Source organism: Jatropha curcas, chromosome 9 (assembly GCF_041381405.1).
Source record: "Jatropha curcas cultivar XTBG-Jc1 chromosome 9, XTBG_Jcur_1.0, whole genome shotgun sequence".
Taxonomy (NCBI): Eukaryota; Viridiplantae; Streptophyta; class Magnoliopsida; order Malpighiales; family Euphorbiaceae; genus Jatropha; species Jatropha curcas.
Window position 1 is genome coordinate 15753925 of NC_143159.1, and position 19048 is coordinate 15772972.

Below are 19048 nucleotides of genomic sequence, written 5' to 3' on the forward strand. Positions count from 1 at the left end.
TTTTTGCATAGATAGGCTTGTTTTTCTTGGTTTTATTGTGAGTGCACAGGGGATTGAAGTTGATAAGGAGAAGGTTAAAGCAATTCGAGAATGGCCAACTCCTAAATCTATATCTGAGGTGAGGAGTTTCCATGGCTTGGCAAGCTTCTATCGGAGGTTTGTGAAGGACTTCTCTACCATAGTAGCCCCACTCACAGAGGTGGTAAAGAAGGAAGTTTGGTTCAAATGGGGGGAAGTGCAACAAAGGGCATTTGATACTTTAAAATCCATTCTTTGTTTTGCTCCTATTTTAGTTTTACCTGACTTTGATAAAACATTTGAGATTGAGTGTGACGCTTTTGGTGTAGGTATTGGTGCAGTGTTGATGCAGGAGCGAAAGCCTATTGCTTATTTCAGTGAGAAACTCAATGGAGCGCAACTCAACTATTCAACCTATGACAAGGAGCTATATGCTCTAGTGAGAGGGTTGGAGGTATGGCAACATTACCTTCTACCCAAAGAATTTGTCATACACACTGACCATGAGTCTTTAAAGCACCTCAAGGGACAAGGTAAATTGAACAAGAGACATGGTAAGTGGGTTGAATTCATTGAACAGTTTCCTTTTGTGATTAAATACAAGCAAGGGAAAGAAAATATTGTGGCTGGTGCACTTTCTAGGAGGTATGCTTTAATTATTACAGTTATTGCTAAGTTGTTAGGATTTGAGCATATAAAATCCTTATATGTTGATGATGATGACTTCGGTCTTATTTGGAGTGCATGTGAACATGGGGCCTTTAACAAGTTCTTTAGGCATGAGGGGTTTTTATTTAAGGGAAATAAACTTTGTATACCCAAATGTTCTATACGTGAACTGCTTGTGTTAGAGTCACATTGTGGGGGACTTATGGGGCATTTTGGGGTTCTTAAGACATATGATATACTTGCTGAACATTTCTTTTGGCCACATATGCGTAGAGATGTAGAGAAATTGTGTGGTGTGTGCATAGCATGTAAGCAAGCTAAGTCTAAGTCTATGCCTCATGGCCTTTATATGCCTTTACCTGTACCTACTTTGCCTTGGATTGATGTTTCTATGGATTTTGTGCTTGGATTGCCCAGAAAAAAGCGTGGTAGGGATATTATTTTTGTTGTTGTGGACAGGTTTAGTAAGATGGCACATTTCATTGCATGCCATAAGAGTGATGATGCTGTCCATGTTGCTGAGTTATTTTTCAGGGAGGTTGTGAGATTGCATGGGGTGCCATGCACTATAGTCTCAGACCGTGATGCCAAGTTCCTTTCTCATTTTTGGCGTGTTTTATGGAGTAAGCTTGGTACGAAGTTGCTGTACTCTACTACTTGTCATCCCTAGACGGATGGCCAGACTAAGGTAGTCAACAGAACTCTAGGTACTTTGCTTAGAGCAGTGGTTAGTAAGAATCTAAAAACCTGGGAGGATTGTTTGCCTTTCATTGAATTTGCTTATAATAGGTCTATACATTCTTCTAGTGGTTATAGTCCATTTGAGCTTGTGTATGGTTTTAATCCTTTGACTGTACTTGATTTATCTCCTTCGCCTTTGAGTGAAATTGCTAACTTAGATGGTGAAAAGAAGGCTAAATTGGTCAGGGAGATACATGCTAAAGCTAGGTGTCACGGGCCTAGAGTCTCGCACAGCACGGGCGCCCCGGGAGCCCTCCCGCTTGACTCCGAGGCAAGCCTTGCCATACCGTACCACACTGGTTTCGCCCTGCCATGGGCTCATCAGGAGAGCGGCCCAGCTCTCGACCAGTTGTGCCCCGTGGCACATACCCCGCCTGCACGTAGGCTTTGCATGGGGTAAGTACCACTAGGGTGGAACAACGCCTTAATCCGCTAAGCCGCCCCAACCCACGCAGGTTGAAACGCAGCTAGGTACGCTCTTCAATGTTGGCCTAACACGATCACAGAATTTGTTCGTGCATCCTCCCCCACTCAAAACCAGGCACGTCCTCGTGCCGAGGGAGGTCGACTCGCCCTTGGACCGTCCTTGCTTTACGCCCCACTTCGACCCACGTATGTCTCTGGCACTACTCCCACCCAAAGATATTTTAATGTCTCACCTAACTCTCACCTAACATCCACCTAACTCCATGTAATCTAGGCCATTCATTGTATGTATGTAAATCCTAGCCATCCATTGAGGAGGTGGAAATGGCTATAAATACCACCACTCCTCTCATTTGTAATCACCAAGCAATTAAGCAATACAAGAGCAATACAAGTCTCTTCTCAAGCTCTCTTGTGCTCTCTCTTCTTATTTAGCTTTTATATTTGCTCCATTGTGCTTCTAGGCTTACTTAGCTCGTCCTAACACCCAAAGGCGACTAAGTGCCGCACGGATAGGCAAGCTAAAACCTATCTCCGTGACAGGTGGTATCAGAGCAAGTTCCGTCCTAGGTGCCAAGCCTTTCGTCTTGATCAATGGCGAACGATGAAGTTAACGTGGTTGTTGTTGAGGGACAATAACTCGAGCAGGCTGAGTCTGTCCGAGGCCACGAGCCATCACGTACTCAGCCTAAGAGGGGGAAATCCAAGGTTGGTGAGTCTCCCACTGATGCGATGGAGCAAAGAGTTAGAGCTCTTGAGCAGGCCATGTCCTCTCAAGAAGCTTTTGTGGGTGAACTCTCCGAACAACTTGATAATGTTGTTCAGGAGAACGAAGAGATCACTAGAGCTGCCAAGGATATGATCCTTGAGCTTGGCGCAGCCCTTCAGCAAGAACTTCAAGCACTTGCAAATGAAGTGACTGAGGTACGAGGAATTATCAATTCTGAAGTCAGTGCTCTCCGAAAGGAAGTAGATGCTGTTCATTCTGAATGTCGGATGCACCAACGAATGAGTAGTCCCGCTTCAACCAGTGCCACCACCAGCCCTGTGGTGCATGGTTTGAAGGTGCCCACGCCTGCTACGTACAACGGAATGCGTAGCGCATCAGTGGTGGAGAATTTTCTCTTCGGTCTTGATCAATACTTCAAGGCCATGGGGGTACCAGATGATGCCAAGATCGGCAATGCCCCCACATTTCTTCGAGACGCTGCTCAACTATGGTGGCGAAGAAAACATGCAGAACGTGAGAGAGGCATGTGCACTATCCATACATGGGAGCAATTCAAGTCAGAATTGCGGAAGCACTTTGTACCTCATAATGCCGATACTGAAGCGAGGGGGAAATTACGTCGTCTACGACAGAGTGGGAGTAACTTTGATTATATCAAGGAGTTCACTACCCTTATGTTGGAGATCGATGACCTACCTGACAAAGATGCTCTCTTCTACTTCAAAGATGGGCTAAAAGACTGGACAAGGGTGGAGCTAGAGCGGCGTGGCGTGCAACCACTTGACGATGCCATTGCTGTAGTTGAATTCCTACCTGACTACTCCACCCAAGTCAGGACCAAGAAGCCTATCCCTAGCAAGAGTGGGGGAGAGAGGCAAGGTTAGAGGAAGGACCACTATCACAGGGAAGATGGTTCGTCTAAGTCATTCGAGGGAAAACCCAACACCCAATTTAGGAGGAATCAACCCAAACGTCCTACACCTTGCTTCTATCGTGAAGGGCCACACTGGGTGCGAGACTGCCCCAAAAGGAAGGGAATGAATGCCATGGTCGCTGAGTCTAGTAAGGAGAAATAGGCGGCAGAAGAAACCCATGCCAACTTGGGATTCTTACAATACTTGAGTTCCATAACAAGAACCCTTCCTCCTAGCATTCCCAAGGTGAAGGGATTACTATATGTGAATGTAGCTAATACGGATCCACTACCACCAACCACCTATGGAGCTCAAGGGAACAAGGACCACAACAATGGCAATCCATTAGCACTTCCTAGTAGACCAATTACAAGGAGCCGTGCAAAGAAGTATGGAGCAACCATGTCCTTACATATTCAAGAACAAGTTACAAAAGAGCTCCATGACCTTGCTTTCAACAAGTGCTATGAAGAACTTGAAGGAACACCTAAGTTTCTCACATTAATAGAAGCACATGTTGAGTGGGAACATGAATTGGTTAGCACGCCCGTGCTAGATGGCACACCTCAGGCCGTGCCCTCGTCTGACTTGCTGAGGAAAACAACTACCTTGAAGCACCCCCGTGCAGGCCGTGCTTCCCTCTGACTCTGAAGCACCCCCGTGCCAAATAGCACACCATGGCCGTGCTTCCCTCTGACTCTCACGAGGGAACTCCTACATTGAAGCACGCCCGTGCCAAATAGCACACCCAGGCCGTGCTTGTCCCTGCCTCTCATTAAGTTAGTTAGCTTATTTTGAGTTTTTTGCTTTGTTAATGGGTTGGGCCTCCAATATTTCGGCCCCCCCTTGATTAATTAGCCTTATTTTGTTTAGATTTAGTCAATCTTTAGTAGATTTGGATTAGATATCCAAATCCTTAAGTTGTTATGATTTTATTAGTCTTATCCTTAGTTGGTTTAGATTTGCTAAATCCTACTCCTTAGCTAACTCTAAATCCTTTAAGGATCTGGACCTCTTAGATTAGTATAAATAGCTTGTTATTTTGTAATTATTCAACAATTATTGAATGAATTAAAGACTACTTCTTCATGCTTAGGCATGTTCATGTTTTTAGAGAGTGTGAGATTGCATTCTTCTAATTGCATCAAGAATCAAGGTAAACTTATCAATTCTTTGTGGCGTTTATCTTATTCTTTTACTCTATTATTGGTGTTCTTGCTTCTTTAAGCTTTGGGTGCCATAGAGGGGAATTTATTCTAGATCTTTAATCTCTTCCAAAACTTGTCATTGAGTTCATGAAATTTATTTTCATTAGGTTCCGTGTCAGTAGCCACTAGCTACTTCCAGACGCAGAAGAAGTTGAGTCTTAAGCAAGCTCGATGGCAAGACTTCTTGGCAGAATTTGACTATAAACTTGAGTATAAACCAGGGAAGGCCAACGTTGTGGCCGATGCGCTGAGTTGCAAGGCAGAGCTAGCCACGATCAGTGCTAGCACCCCACGAAGCAACATGCTGGAAAGCATCCGAGAAGGGATGCAACATGATGATTTTGCTGGAAACTTGCTCAAATTAGCAAAGGAAGGAAAGACACGAAGATTTTGGGAACAAGAGGGAGTACTCTATACTCATGGCAATCGAGTCCTCGTGCCAAAATGGGGAAATCTTTGCAAAGAAATCCTCAAGGAGTCCCACGATTCAAAATGGGCTGGACATCCTGGTGAAGCACGTACAATGGCCTTAGTAAGAGCTCACTACTACTGGCCAAGGATGCAAGATGACGTAGAGACGTATGTCAAAACCTGTCTTATCTGTCAACAAGACAAGGTTGAACAACAAGCTCCTGCGGGTTTACTTGAGCCTCTCCCCGTTGCAAAGCGCCCTTGGGAAAGTGTCTCGATGGACTTCATCGTTGCACTACCAAAATCTGAAGGATATGGCAGCATAATGGTCGTTGTTGATAGATTCAGCAAGTATGCTACCTTTATCCCAGTCTCTGCTGACTGTAAGGTTGATGAAGCAGCCCGCCTGTTCTTTAAAAATGTGGTGAAGTTATGGAAACTCCCACGGAATATTGTGAGTGACCGAGACCTTCATTTTACTGGCAAGTTCTGGCGAGAATTATTCAAGCTGATGGGGACAGACTTGAACTTCTCAACTAGCTTTCATCCCCAGAGCGATGGGCAAATAGAGCGTATCAATGCCTTACTCGAGCTGTACCTTCGACACTATGTCAATGCCCATCAGCGAGATTAGGCCAAGCTGCTTGACATTGCCCAATTCTCGTACAACCTCCAAAGGAGCAAATCTATGGGCAAAAGTCCCTTCAAAATTATCATGGGACAGTAGCCCCTGACTCCCAATGCCATCGCAGCTTCATATGCTGGAGTGAACCCTACAGCCCACAAATTTGCAAGGGAATGGCATGAAGAAGCAGATGAGACCCATGCTTGTCTCGATAAAGCTGCTCGGCGAATGAAGAAATGGGCAGACACTAAGAGGCGGGAGTACGCCGAAGGAGACAAGGTACTGGTTAAACTCCTCCCTAACCAATTCAAGTCCTTACGGAAGGTGCACAAAGGGTTGGTGAGGAAGTATGAAGGACCATTTCCCATCATCAAGCGAGTGGGAAGAGCTGCTTATCAAGTCGAACTGCCCCCTAAACTTAAAATTCACAACGTCTTCTATGTTAGCATGTTAAAACCTTACCATGCTGATAAAGAAGACCCAGGCAGGGGTGCATCCACACGAGCCCCAACTGCAGTTGTCACTGAATTCGACAGGGAGGTTGACGACATACTTAACTCACGGGTGGTGCGGAAACGTGAAGTCCCAAACTACCGCGAGTACTTGATAAAATGGAGAAACCTCCCAGAATCTGAAGCTAGTTGGGAGCGCGAAGACACCCTATGGTAGTTCGAGGAAATGATAAGGCAATACGAGGCTCAAGGCGTGACGAGGACGTCGCGAGCATGAGTGGGGGAAGGTGTTACGGCCCGCATGGTGAGAAGGTGGAGTTGGCCCAAACACTTACAAGGAAGGCTTGCAAGGCTACCCAAAAACGGGCTAACACAAATGACCCAAAGACATGGCAAGCTCCAAGCCCAAACGTGGTTGCTCCAAGTCCACAAGGTGTAGGCATTATAATACTCCCACCCATAGATATTTTAATGTCTCACCTAACTCTCACCTAACATCTACCTAACTCCATGTAATCTAGGCCGTTCATTGTATGTATGTAAATCCTAGCCATCCATTGAGGAGGTGGAAATGGCTATAAATACCACCACTCCTCTCATTTGTAATCACCAAGCAATTATGCAATACAAGAGCAATACAAGTCTCTTCTCAAGCTCTCTTGTGCTCTCTCTTCTTATTTAGCTTTTATATTTGTTCCATTGTGCTTCTAGGCTTACTTAGCTCGTCCTAACACCCAAAGGCGACTAAGTGCCGCACGGATAGGCAAGCTAAAACCTATCTCCGTGACATAGGGCTCATATAGACATGAAGAATAAAAGTTATGCTAACCCTGCCAACAAGGGAAGGAGGCGTTGGTATTTCAACCTGGAGATTGGGTTTGGGTGCACATGACGAAGGAAAGATTCCCAAACCAAAGGAAGGGAAAACTTGCTGCCCGAGGTGATGGGCCTTTTCAAGTGTTAGAGAGGATCAATGATAATGCCTACAAGATTGATCTACCAGGTGAGTATGGCGTGTCTGCTACCTTTAATGTTTCTGACCTTTCTCCATTTGATTATGATTCAGATTTGAGGACAAATCTTTTTGAGGAGGGAGGGAATGATACGGATCAAGGGAGCAAGATGAAGGATCCTCTAGCTCTACCCGCGGGGCCAATCACAAGAGCTCGTGCAACCAAGCTACGAGCAACCTTGAATGCATTTGCTCAAGAACAAATCACATTGGAGCTTCAAGATCATAATTATGCAAGATGTGAGATTGAACTTGAAGAAGCACCAAAGCTTGTTATGATGCTTGAGGCGTGCAAAGAGGCTGCTCGTTGATGCATTCTACATGATTCTATACTTAGGCAAATTTAGGAGGATGTTATTTTATTATGAGCTTAAGTATGGGCTGTGTAGGGCTTCTGGCCCATGTGTCCTATTTTGTTTAAATTCTTTTAGTGGACTTAATTAATTAGTGTAAGGCTGGTTGGGTTTATTTTCCAGAGTTGGGCCAGCCCAAGATTAGTTAATGTTTAAAGTCAGGCTTGTTTTAATTAGTTAGCTTGGGCTTGTATTTAATTAAGCCCATTTGGGCCACATTACGTTTAGGCCTGGACTAGCTTAAGTTAATTGCTAAATTAGGTTTAGCCTAGCTTATATATATTATGTTGTAAGAGCTGCACGGCAGCCAACATGGAATTTATCAAAACTTTACATTTTTCTTTGTTCTTCAAGAACAGACCGTGTTCTTCATCTTTGCATGAACAGAACCATAGTTTCCTTAGTAATTAAGATTGTGAGTTCTACAAGATTAATTGCGCCAAGAATTTCAGAGTTGTTTTGAAGAGTACTTGAAGGTAAGTTTCTGATTCTTGTTTTAAATTCCTTGCTTTCTCTCTTCAAGAGTACTTGGGGGTTAAAGGGATTGACGGGTACTTCTGTGATTGCATGCTTTCTGCTAGATTTTCCTTATTGATTTGCAAGAGTACTTGTTAATTAGCTAGGGTCGTATTAGCATCTTCTGGAATTTTTCTATGTATCGGCTTAATGGTTCTCCTTCTTCCCTTTTCAAATCTAAGAAGTCAAAAGAAATTCTCCTTGCCGACATACAAATAAATCTAGACTTGAAAAGAGATGCTAATTGTGAAAACGAGCCAATGAATTCGATTTTAATGTCTGGTACCATTCTTGTGCTAGCCCCTTTAATGTTACAAGAAAAAACTCGACATATAATTTCATTTGATTTCGTTTGTAAGTACATGATGGTTAAGTTAGCCAAGTGACTTTATGAATTAGTTGAACCGTCATACTAGTCGAATATTGGCATCTTGAATTTAGAGGGCATAGGGGCAGCTCATATGTCTTCTGATAAGGGTGAGTCATCCCCGAGTCCGTAATTACTCGAGTCACCTCTTGACTCCTCAAATTCTCTTAGTACTTCTCTGACTCTTGAATGCCAATCAACATCGGCAATAGGTCGATTCATACTATTTTGATTAGAGCGAGTAAAGTATGTCTTGTCTCGCCATGAGGCATCGTCTCTACTGTCTTGGTCTTCTTCACTAGAATTTACTTGTACCTGTTTCAATAACCCTTTGGAATTTTGATTCCATAAGTTATAAGGATGTGATTGATCATTATCTGGTGGCCTTTCTCTTTTGTTTTTTGGGCGAGACCAGCCAAGGACCAGTCGAACTAGACCAATGTCCCTCTCATTCCCTATCAAATCAACGACGGCAGTAGCTAAACCACTGTCCCTTTTTCTTTCATTATAACTATCGATCGTCCTAATCGAAAAATTTCGATTTCCGGCGTATTTTACAGCTGGGTAAGCCATATCTGGACCCCTTTAGGTTTATTTCATGAGTTATTTGATCTTAGTTGAAGGATTTGAGGCATAAATTAAGTTAGTGTAGAAATTGGAACCCCTAGCTACTGGTTCTGCAGATTAGCTTATAAGTTGTTTCTAAAAATTGTTATTGGAAGCTATAATTTGAGTTTTAGAAATTTATGTAGGAGATATATATATTATATGCTAACTCTTGACGGAAATTTTGATCTTTACCTTCTAGTTGATATATGAATTGTATTCCTATTACAAATATAATTGACATATGCATAGAATTGCTTCTATTTTAAATTTTGTAAAGAAGTCAAGGATCCCTTAGTATGGCAGCAACTATTCTTGCCTTTTGCTTGAGTTCTTGATATAATGTGAAGGAGATTGATATTATACTTTAAAACTTTGATGGAAAATGAAACAATTAGCTAATGTATTATAAATGTTAATTAGAAACTTTGCTATTGTTTCTTAATTGAAGTATAAACTGAAATTCTATATAGAAATGAATAAATTATTTAGTTTAATGCAGAATTTGATAAAGGAATTAAAGAACTTTGAAATGGCAGCAACCATTTTAAATTTCAACTTGAACAATTGCTGTGATATGATGCAAACAAAGTTGTAAATTAAATTCTTGATTGGAAATGGGTTAACTAGCATGATGTATGAGTTTAATCAAGACCTTAAGGTTTCTTTGATATAGTGGTAGCCTTTAGCTAGAGAAAATCATGGGTTTTTGCTTGAACCGAGTTTATGTTGGTGGTATGAATATGCTTTTTTATAATTTGTTGTGAATATAAATATTCCAATGATCAGGTTTGATGAGAATTGAGAATGATTTTGAAGTGGCAGCAGCTAATCTAATTATTTGCTGATATTATTACTCTGATATGGGACATATGATGTGATAAATCAAGTTCTTGTTGAGAAACGAGTTAATGGGAAAGAAATGGATCGGTTCTAATAAAAAAATTCTGATTTCTTTAGCTTGGCAACATCTAGTTAGTAAAATTTTATGAGTTATGTCAATTGAACCTATATATTGAGCCTATAGATGTATTATGTGCAAGTGACAAATATTGTTGATAATAACTAAGGATGAGATTGATAAAGAATCATAGGTTATAGCTTGAGATGACAAACAAATGTGATTAAATATAATTTCTTGATGTAAAGTAATCAAAATAAGAAATTCTTATAATTAAGTGCATTTTTGTAAATCAATTATGTTATTATTACCTGGGCCCTAGTGCCGGCCCGACCCATGATTTTTGGTCGTGACAAAATTAGAGTTATTGTTTTGTAATTTAACAATTTAAAAAAATAAAAATTTTTATAAGATATTAAAAAAGATTAATAATTGGAGTTATTATTTTGTAATTACATAACGTGTCATTATAGAAAGATTCTATTCTGCTTAGTTTTTTTTTTTTGGATAAATGTGAGGACCAATATTTTTTTTTCATACATGGAAGGCCCAATGACTGACCCTTAGGCTATACAATAGAGATAAATATTTCTTTTCAACAACATTTATTAACTTGATGATAACTTTTGTACTGAATTTTTTTTGATAAATGTGAAGACCAATAAATTTTTTCTTTTTATACATGGAAGGCCAAATGACCGACCTGCAGACTATATAATAAAAATAGATATTCCTTTTCAATAATATTTATTAATTTGATGATAACTTTTGCAACAAATATAGGGGAACTCTTTTTTGTGCTTGGTTAAACTAAAGATAAAATAATAATAAAAAAAAATAACAATTGCTAGTTTCGCATAAACGTGGATTATTAAATTTGTGAATGGCTCCATTCATATTAGCTGTTGAATCTGCTTACTTGCCGTTGGATCTACTGTTCTAGCTCTATACGCTCGCCTCAAGGGTTTAGCGAGTAGGAAATAGGAACGGAAAGAGAAGACTGAAAAAGAAGCATTTGGAAAGAGGATCGACTGCTGCAATATTAATTTGCTTGTGTTAAGAGGAAAATGTTGTTGAGTTGGAGAAGAGCCGCTGCTTCTCAAGTGTCGAAGCTTAGCAACAACAAAGACCTTTTTATCCCATGCCTGAGCTATGCCAAGGCTTCTGCAACAGCTGTAGCACATGCTTCTGATGATTCTGGGCAGAAGAACTTTCCCAGCAAATCACTGGTACTGAATATTTACTACTCTGATTCCCTCTTCTTTTTTTTTTTTTTTTTTTTTTAAATTATCATGTAATTTGCACAAGTTAGGCTTCCAGTCTCTTGCTTCTAAAGAGCTATTTGATGGGAAAGATTTGGCCTTCATGACCTGACCTGACACCACAAGGAGTCTGGCCGTGCCATGAAATGAAGTTTACTCCTTTTGATTATGATTTTGATTGATTTGATTGTGATCATTGTTCCTAAAATCAATCAACCAATAATTGACTAATTTTATTGGTATTTCTTTTTTATTTATCGGAAATGATAATACTCAGTAATATCACGAATTTTGTGATTGTGCGTTTGTCAAGTGACGGTAGTGATTGTTGTTTGGTTTTAAACTATTTGATTTTATAACAGGTAAATTTGGATAAAATGTTTTGGTCCAAGCCTTGTTCTTTGGCTTTGGCTCCGGATTCCCCTCTCAGGGTTGAAGAGCCAAACTATCAAGGCTTCCGGCGTTTTGTGCTTAAGCTCCTGCTGTTTTATAGTAAACAAAGCACTTCTATCAGGGGTGCAAATGTGGTATACCAGCGCATCATTTCACAAGTAGATAAACCTACCATTTATGAAGGTCAGTCCATTCTCATGCTTCTAATCTAGGGCAACATATTGGAATCTGTTTTTATATTTTTTCCCTCTCCTTGTTTGTTCTCTTGTTTCTAGGTTGCTTGTTCATAAGAATTCCATTGATTAGCTCGGGTTGAAGGAGTAGAGCCATAGCATTTCTTATCCTGTTTTTATGGAATAATTTTCGTATTGGGAATTTGGGTCATGCATCACTGCACATGTTTTCATTGAATAAAGAACCTTCCTTTAACTTTTTGGTGTAAATTAAATTTTCTTCATCTTCTTCATGCAGTTTTCAATTTGGAGAAGACATTTAAAATGACATTCTCATTGCTGGTACTCCATATGTGGCTTTGTTTACGCCGTTTGAAACAGGAGGGAAAGCAAGGTGTTGAATTTGGGCAGTACTTGTATGAGATTTACAATCATGATGTGGAGCTGAGAGTCTCTAAAGCAGGGGTAATGTTTTTATGATTCTTTCGCTTACTGAGTTTGCTTGAGGATATAATTTGCATTTCATGGCATCTGCTTCTTTTTGGTACATCGGAAAGTAAAGTATAAACAAGATAATCAAGTCATTTGTGGTTATCTGTGTGCCATTGTTGGAATACCCTTCTAGTTATCAATAAATATTTTATTACTGCGCTGGGCTTTCTGATAATATTGTTGAACCTGCACCATGAGATGCTTTGCAGGGAGCTTATTTTCTATGCTCATAGATAACAATAGAAATACTCTTAGTTTGCTAGAATTTTGTAAACTCTTGTGCTATATGTGCTTTTGTATTGGCAGGTTAACTTATTGTTGACTAAATGGATGAACGAGTTGGAGAAGATATTCTATGGAAATATTGTTGCTTATGATTCTGTTCTGCTTCCAGAGGCTAAATCCAATGAGCTCGTGAAGGTGGTATGGAGGTGAGACCATCATAGAACCAAGTCCAAAAATTTCTTTGATATGAATGTCGCATGTACCCTTATCGTAATTTTTGATTTTGAGAGTACCTAGATATGATATGTGCAAGGACCCTTTCCTTTTGTTCCTTCTAATGTTGAAATCTTCATTATGGGCAAGCTTTATACCAACATTGATAATCTATTGGGGCTCTGAGATTTGTGCTCAGGACTAGTTGTTCTTAACATTTCTCAGCCACTCATTTCACATGTGTTTTTGAGGTTAAAATAGAGGACTGTTCTGAAATTGGTTTACAATTGCAAAGTTTTTCATATATTATAGGTTTTGAGTTAAACATAGTAGTTGGATAAAAATGTTTCAATTTCTTTTGCATAGTTAATTTAGTTGATTTTTTTTGGATTATTCAACAGATTAAACAATCTTTTAAAGAATGAGTAGTTGTAACTTCCAATCATATAGTCGAGCCCAACTGGTTTGGGACCAAGGCTTAGTTGTTGTTGTTATAACCTCATAAGTTGCATATGTTGGTTTTTGAAGATAATTTGGCGTAAATTTTATCTAAAGATGATTGTATTCTTTCGATGTATATTTTTGTTCGCAATCCTCATCTAATTAGTCATGGGGTGACATGGAAAAATATTATCAGTCATCAAGGCTTAATTTTTTTTCCAAAAAAGTTGAAGATCTGGTAATGTTCACGGCAATAGGACTCTGACTTAATGTCATGTCTCATCCCTTTCACATTCAACAAGGTTTTGGCTTTATTTGTAATGTTTTGCATTAGGGTCCAATGCTCGATATCAATGCTAAATTTGAGAAAAATGGGATTTCTTCTATCCAATGGTTTACAGGATGAATTTAAAATTATTGAAGTAACATATGTCTACTCTTGTTCTGATTGAAGTTCTGTTGTGGTGCAGGAATGTCTTCTCTGATGATGGTAAATCAGAGCCAGATGTTACTGCATTACCGGCAGTCCAGGCACGTTTTAATCTTTGCTTTTGCCACTGTAATTCATAGTGCTAACTGGCAGAGGAATTGTATTGTTTTCTTGGCCTTGGTTGTTAAATGTATTATTCTGAGACTGAGACTGGAAGCTGGCAGACCACTTTTTTATGATTCTCGTGTTCTAGTTTTTTAAAGATGAGATTTCTTATTTGCTGCATTAGACATCTCAAGAAAGTGAAACTTTTCTAGCGGACACCAAAGTTAGGGAGTCATTTGTTGACTGCGATGCTAATAGATATAATGAATCCTTTACACTAGGATCTATCTTGTCTTGAGCAAATCATACCATCTAACTTGTTTCTTTCCTAAATCAACGCATAAATCCGCTGAATGTTTGCTTTTATATGCAGGCAATGGCAAGATATGTACGCCGTGAAGTCAATTGTCTTTCCTTAACAGGTAGGTTTTAGTCAACGAATTATGTTGGCTACTAATTGATTTCTACCCTCTTTCTTCCCTTACTCAATCACTGACTGAGAGGATATGAGTAATGAGCTAAGGATACCAAAAGTAGATTGCAGCTATAGTTTGCTTTGTTATCTAATTTCTCAAGTTGGTTACTAGATGATAGAAATAGAGAGGAGAATAAGAAGATGGTGCATCATAATTAAGCCAAAACTACGAGATTACGTCCATAGCCACTCTGTTATCTAAGATTCCTCATCTCGGTTACTAGATTGGGCGATGAACCTAGACAAGCATTGTTAGCATGGTTTCCTGTTTATTTTCATGCATTTCTGTTGACATAAATATGCTCATGCACATCATATGCGCACTCATGTCACCCTAGTTAAGCATGACTACAAGTTACCAGGTTAAAGTTTTATTCAGAAGTTACAATTTGATGGGCAGACAAAGAAGCCTTGTTTTCTGGGAATTTCATGTTCACCTCCTTGGATAACACATCATCTGATGCAGCAAGGAAATGAATGGACACAGGCAGGTATTGAAGTCCCATGAGAAATTTCGGGGTTAGAAGAAAAAAAATGCTCCTCATGCCATACGGAAGAATGCATAAAGCAAATATTTTGTATTTTTTGATATTATTTTTTGATTTTTTTTAAAAAAATTTCCGTATTAATTTGTAAGGGAAAGTGATGGAGCAAGTTGATATGATGGGATAACATTGCTTTGCTATGCTTTTGGTGGCAAGTTATAGAAAGAGGACATTTCTGTAAAATAGAATACATGAATATTTAGTTTTTATATATTGTTTTTAAAAAATTTTGATGGATTCAGTTACATCAGCTTGATTTTTGGGCTATTTCTAGAATTTTGGTACGTTTTTTTTTTTGCAAAAATTATTTTTGGTTATCAGTAAATTTAGTTCGAATTGGTTTTATCAAAATTTACTTTAATTTAAATCATTTGGATTCAAAGTGATATTCAAATGCTCATTCATTATGGAACCGTCTTGAGGGTAGCTGCTGTCGAATTCAGTGGAAGAACCATTGAGAAGGATGCTCTGAACGCAAAGCTACTTGCATTAATGAGACAAGACATCATAAGTAGAACAGAACAAGAGGATTAATTTCAAGATGGTGAAGAAATTAATGTGGTGTGGGAAAGGTTACATCGGCTAAATGAAAGAAGATAAAGTTTGATGAGTAAGGATGATTTTTGTGATGTCATATACCAAATGAATGAAGGGTTTTATATGTTTGTTATAATAACTAATACATTTTCTTTTCATAATAGACCCTTCAAAATTGGGCCTGAATTTCTATTATGGATTTACAATAAGGTTTATTTGGGCTTGTAGTGAGCTAACAAGCTGAGCTAAAAATGTACCTTCATGTCCATTAGGCCCAACAAACTATGTGTTTGTTGGGCCCAAAGTGAATCTAGCGTTATGTAATTTGGGTTCAAGTTGGGTTTTTAATGAGTATCAACAGGCTTTCAAAGGAAAAGGAAAAAAAAAAAAAAATCAAAAGTAAATAATAAAGTATCAAGTCATTTATGGGATCTCTGCGGTAAAAATCAACAATGCAGCCACTGTTAAAAATCGCTCCCCTCACGAGTTCTTGGAAAATTTAAAATTTTAAACTGCAAATACTGAGCAGTAGCAGTCAAGCAGATCCAAATTAGAAATGAAGAAATCCTCACGTTTTGATTTGTTAGAATGCTATAGAGATCAGGAAAATGGAGTTCACCGAGGCTTATAAGCAGTCTGGTTCCTGTTGTTTCTCGCCCAACGCCAGATATATCGCCGTCGTCGTCGACTATCAGTTGGTCATTCGTGATACGTTGTCGTTTAAGGTTCCAATGTTCGTTTGAATGTTCTCGGTATCTTTTGTGTAATGCTTTGATCTACTCCCGAGAAAATTTGAATAAAGTATGATTTGAATATTTTGACAATGTTGGCAAAAAATTAGAAGAGAGTATTAATAAATTGAGCTGTTAATTGTCAAATTGAGTTTAAAATTTGAATATTTAGGTTGTTTGCCATTCTCGAATTCTTATTCATTTAAATGATAGCAATAACTGTCAAATTTTTAAAATTTTGTATTCTCTTGTGCAGGTTGTGCAATTGTTTTCATGCTTGTATAAGATAAGCTATATAGAATGGGCACTTGATTCTGAATACATATTACGTGGTTTTTCCAAAAGACCAATGGTACAGGCATGGTCATTGAGCCAACCTGAATGGACATGCAAAATTGATGAAGGTCCTGCTGGCATTGCTTATGCTAGATGGAGTCCTAACAGCCGGCGCATACTAACTACATCAGAATTCCAATTGCGTTTAACGGCGTGGTCACTCAACACAGCATGTGTTCATGTACAATGGCCAAAACATGCTTCCAAGGGGATTTCATTCACAAAAGATGGGAAATTTACTGCAATTTGTACAAGGCGTGATTGCAAGGATTACATCAATTTGCTGTCATGTTATACATGAGAGATTATGGGTACTTTTTCTGTGGATACATTGGATTTGGCTGATATTGAATGGTCACCTGACGATAGCGCTATAGTGATATGGGACTCTCGTTTTGAATATAAGGTGGTGAACTTCATGCTTTTCATTGTCTTTGTATTGCATGCTGGCCACATTCTATTTCATAAGAGCACTGAACTTCACAAATATGAGAAAAATCAGTTCAGGGATCAGAAAAATATCCCTAACCTCCCCTTCCTATTTTTGTGGTGGAAATGTGACATTTATGATAATTTCTAGCCTAGCAGTAAATTGCCATTTAGAAATGAATCCTGTGTAACATCTGGTCTGGAACGCTGCATATAAATATATCTAAGGTTTAGCATTAATCCAGAAGAATGTTAATTTTGCATGCGCTGTTGTTTTATTTTAAGCTGTATTCTTAATGGAAAAGTTAAGAGCTTATCCTGGGTAATTTGATGCAGGTTCTAATTCATTCCCCAGATGGAAGGTGTTTGTTCAAGTATCAGGCATATGAAAGTGGATTAGGTGTAAAAAATGTTTCTTGGTCTCCTTGAGGTCAGTTTCTAGCTGTGGGTAGTTATGATCAGATGTTGCGGGTTCTGAACCACTTGACTTGGAAAACTTTTGCTGAACTCATGCATCTATCTACTGTTCGTTCTCTGTGTTGTGCTGCTGTCGTCAAGGTAATTGGTTTTCTTTGTTTAATGTGCTTATGCACGAGGATTTTATTTGTTACAATCATCTTAGTTCTTGCTGTCCTCTTATTGCCAGGAGGTGGATGAACCCCTGCACCTCGATATGTCTGAACTATGTTTACCTGATGAATTTCTCCAAGGCAATTCTGGTAAGCATAATTATCAATTATGTTAACCTATGATACAGCCTTGTAAAATTTCTGCACGTTTTGCTATCTTGAATTAATTTTAATAAACTCAAGCATTTTTCCTTCTAAAAAGATGTTGCAGAAGGCCCCTTCAGAGTTAGGTATGAGGTTATGGAAGTGCCTATTACCTTGCCTTTTCAGAAGCCCCCTTCTGACAAACCAAACCCTAAATAAGGAATTGGTAAGTTCACCTTTCTTAACTACTATGATTCTGAGTCGGAAAACACATTTATTCCCAAAGTTATTGTTGCTTTTTCCCTAATGGCATCAACCCAGTTAAATTCTGTTATAAACTTCTCCTTTTAGTGTATGTTTTGGTAATTGATGAGTTTAACCTTTCTTGATAGGTCTTATGTCATGGAGCAGTGACAGCCAGTATATTTGTACTCGTAATGATAGCATGCCAACTGCTCTCTGGATATGGGACATACATCACCTTGAGCTGACCGCCATTTTGGTGCAGAAGGATCCTATTCGAGCAGCTGCTTGGGATCCAACATGCACTCGACTTGTTCTATGATACGGATCCATCATCACTCGTCGCTGGATCACAAGGAGGCATGGTGAACGACGAAGGAGATCCATTGGTGCTTCCTATTGGACCGATTACAAGGAGCCGTGCCAAGCGATATGGGGCAGCCATATCATTATTTGTTCAAGCCCAAATAACACAAGAACTGCATGATGTTGCATTCAACAAGTGTTGTGAGGAACTTGAAGGCATTCCTAGGCTTCTAATGTTGTTGGTGGCTCTTTAAGTGGAGGAAAGCACGCTGCTACAGTAACGTGCTACAGGAACTCAGAAGCGCTACAGTGCTACAGGAACTCAGAAGCGCTACAGTGCCGCGCCAATCAGTTTGACTTTGCTACAGTAAATTTGACTTTTCTACAGTAACGTGCTACAGGAACTCAGACGCGCTACAGTAACGCGTTTTATGTGTTTTATGCTTCATTAAGCCCTAGTTTCTTGTTTTAGTATAAATATCTTGTATTCCATGTAAGAACACGATTTTTGAGATATTGAAAACTTCATTTGTTTAAGCTTTGCTTGTACTCCTTTGCTTAGAGTGATAGTGAGAGATTGCTTCCTCTAATTGCATCAAGAATTAAGGTAAGCTTATCAACTTGTTTGTGGCGTTTATCTTGTTCTTTGCTCGATTATTGGTGTTACCGTTTCATTATAAACGTGGGGTGCCATAGAGCGTTTAATCTCGATTATTGGTGTTTCCGTTTCATTATAAACGTGGGGTGCCATAGAGGCGAACTTATATCTCATTCTTTGATCCGATCCGTATCATTTGGTATCAGAGCCAAATCAAAGTTTTGGGGTAAGTTCTGTTATCTTAGTTAGGAATTTAAGTTTTCTTGTTGTTGGATTCCATTGTTGTTTGTCTTATTTCTTGATTTCATTGCAGATCTGGAATTTTCTCTTTAGATCTTGTTGGATCTAGGTGTTTCCTCGTTAGATCTTCTTAGATCTGGAATTTTCTCTTTGGATTTTGTTGCATCTATATATTTTCTCGCTGGATCTACTTAGATCTAGAATTACCTTCT

At 39.2% G+C, this 19048-nt stretch overlaps 1 protein-coding gene and 1 long non-coding RNA gene across 3 annotated transcripts; both read left to right on the forward strand.

Annotated features, from left to right (window-relative positions):
* Positions 1–10837: 10837 nt before the first annotated feature.
* On the forward strand, positions 10838–14948 carry LOC149493697 (uncharacterized). Of its 2 annotated transcripts, XM_089726414.1 has the most exons (7): positions 10840–11178; positions 11574–11787; positions 12076–12242; positions 12576–12700; positions 13619–13679; positions 14057–14105; positions 14559–14948. In XM_089726414.1, exons 1-7 carry the CDS (start codon positions 11017–11019, stop codon positions 14633–14635), a joined length of 855 nt encoding a protein of 284 aa, XP_089582540.1. In that variant the 5' UTR covers positions 10840–11016; the 3' UTR covers positions 14636–14948. The 2 variants fall into 2 exon arrangements, with proteins under 2 accessions (XP_089582541.1, XP_089582540.1); XM_089726415.1 differs by lacking the exon at positions 13619–13679 and having other exon boundaries at positions 10838–11178.
* Positions 14949–16234: 1286 nt separating this feature from the next.
* Positions 16235–18007, forward strand: LOC149493698 (uncharacterized). The gene is made up of 5 exons (XR_016322706.1): positions 16235–16713; positions 17073–17294; positions 17383–17455; positions 17568–17675; positions 17842–18007. It is a non-coding gene; the product is annotated as an uncharacterized LOC149493698 (long non-coding RNA).
* Positions 18008–19048: the final 1041 nt, after the last annotated feature.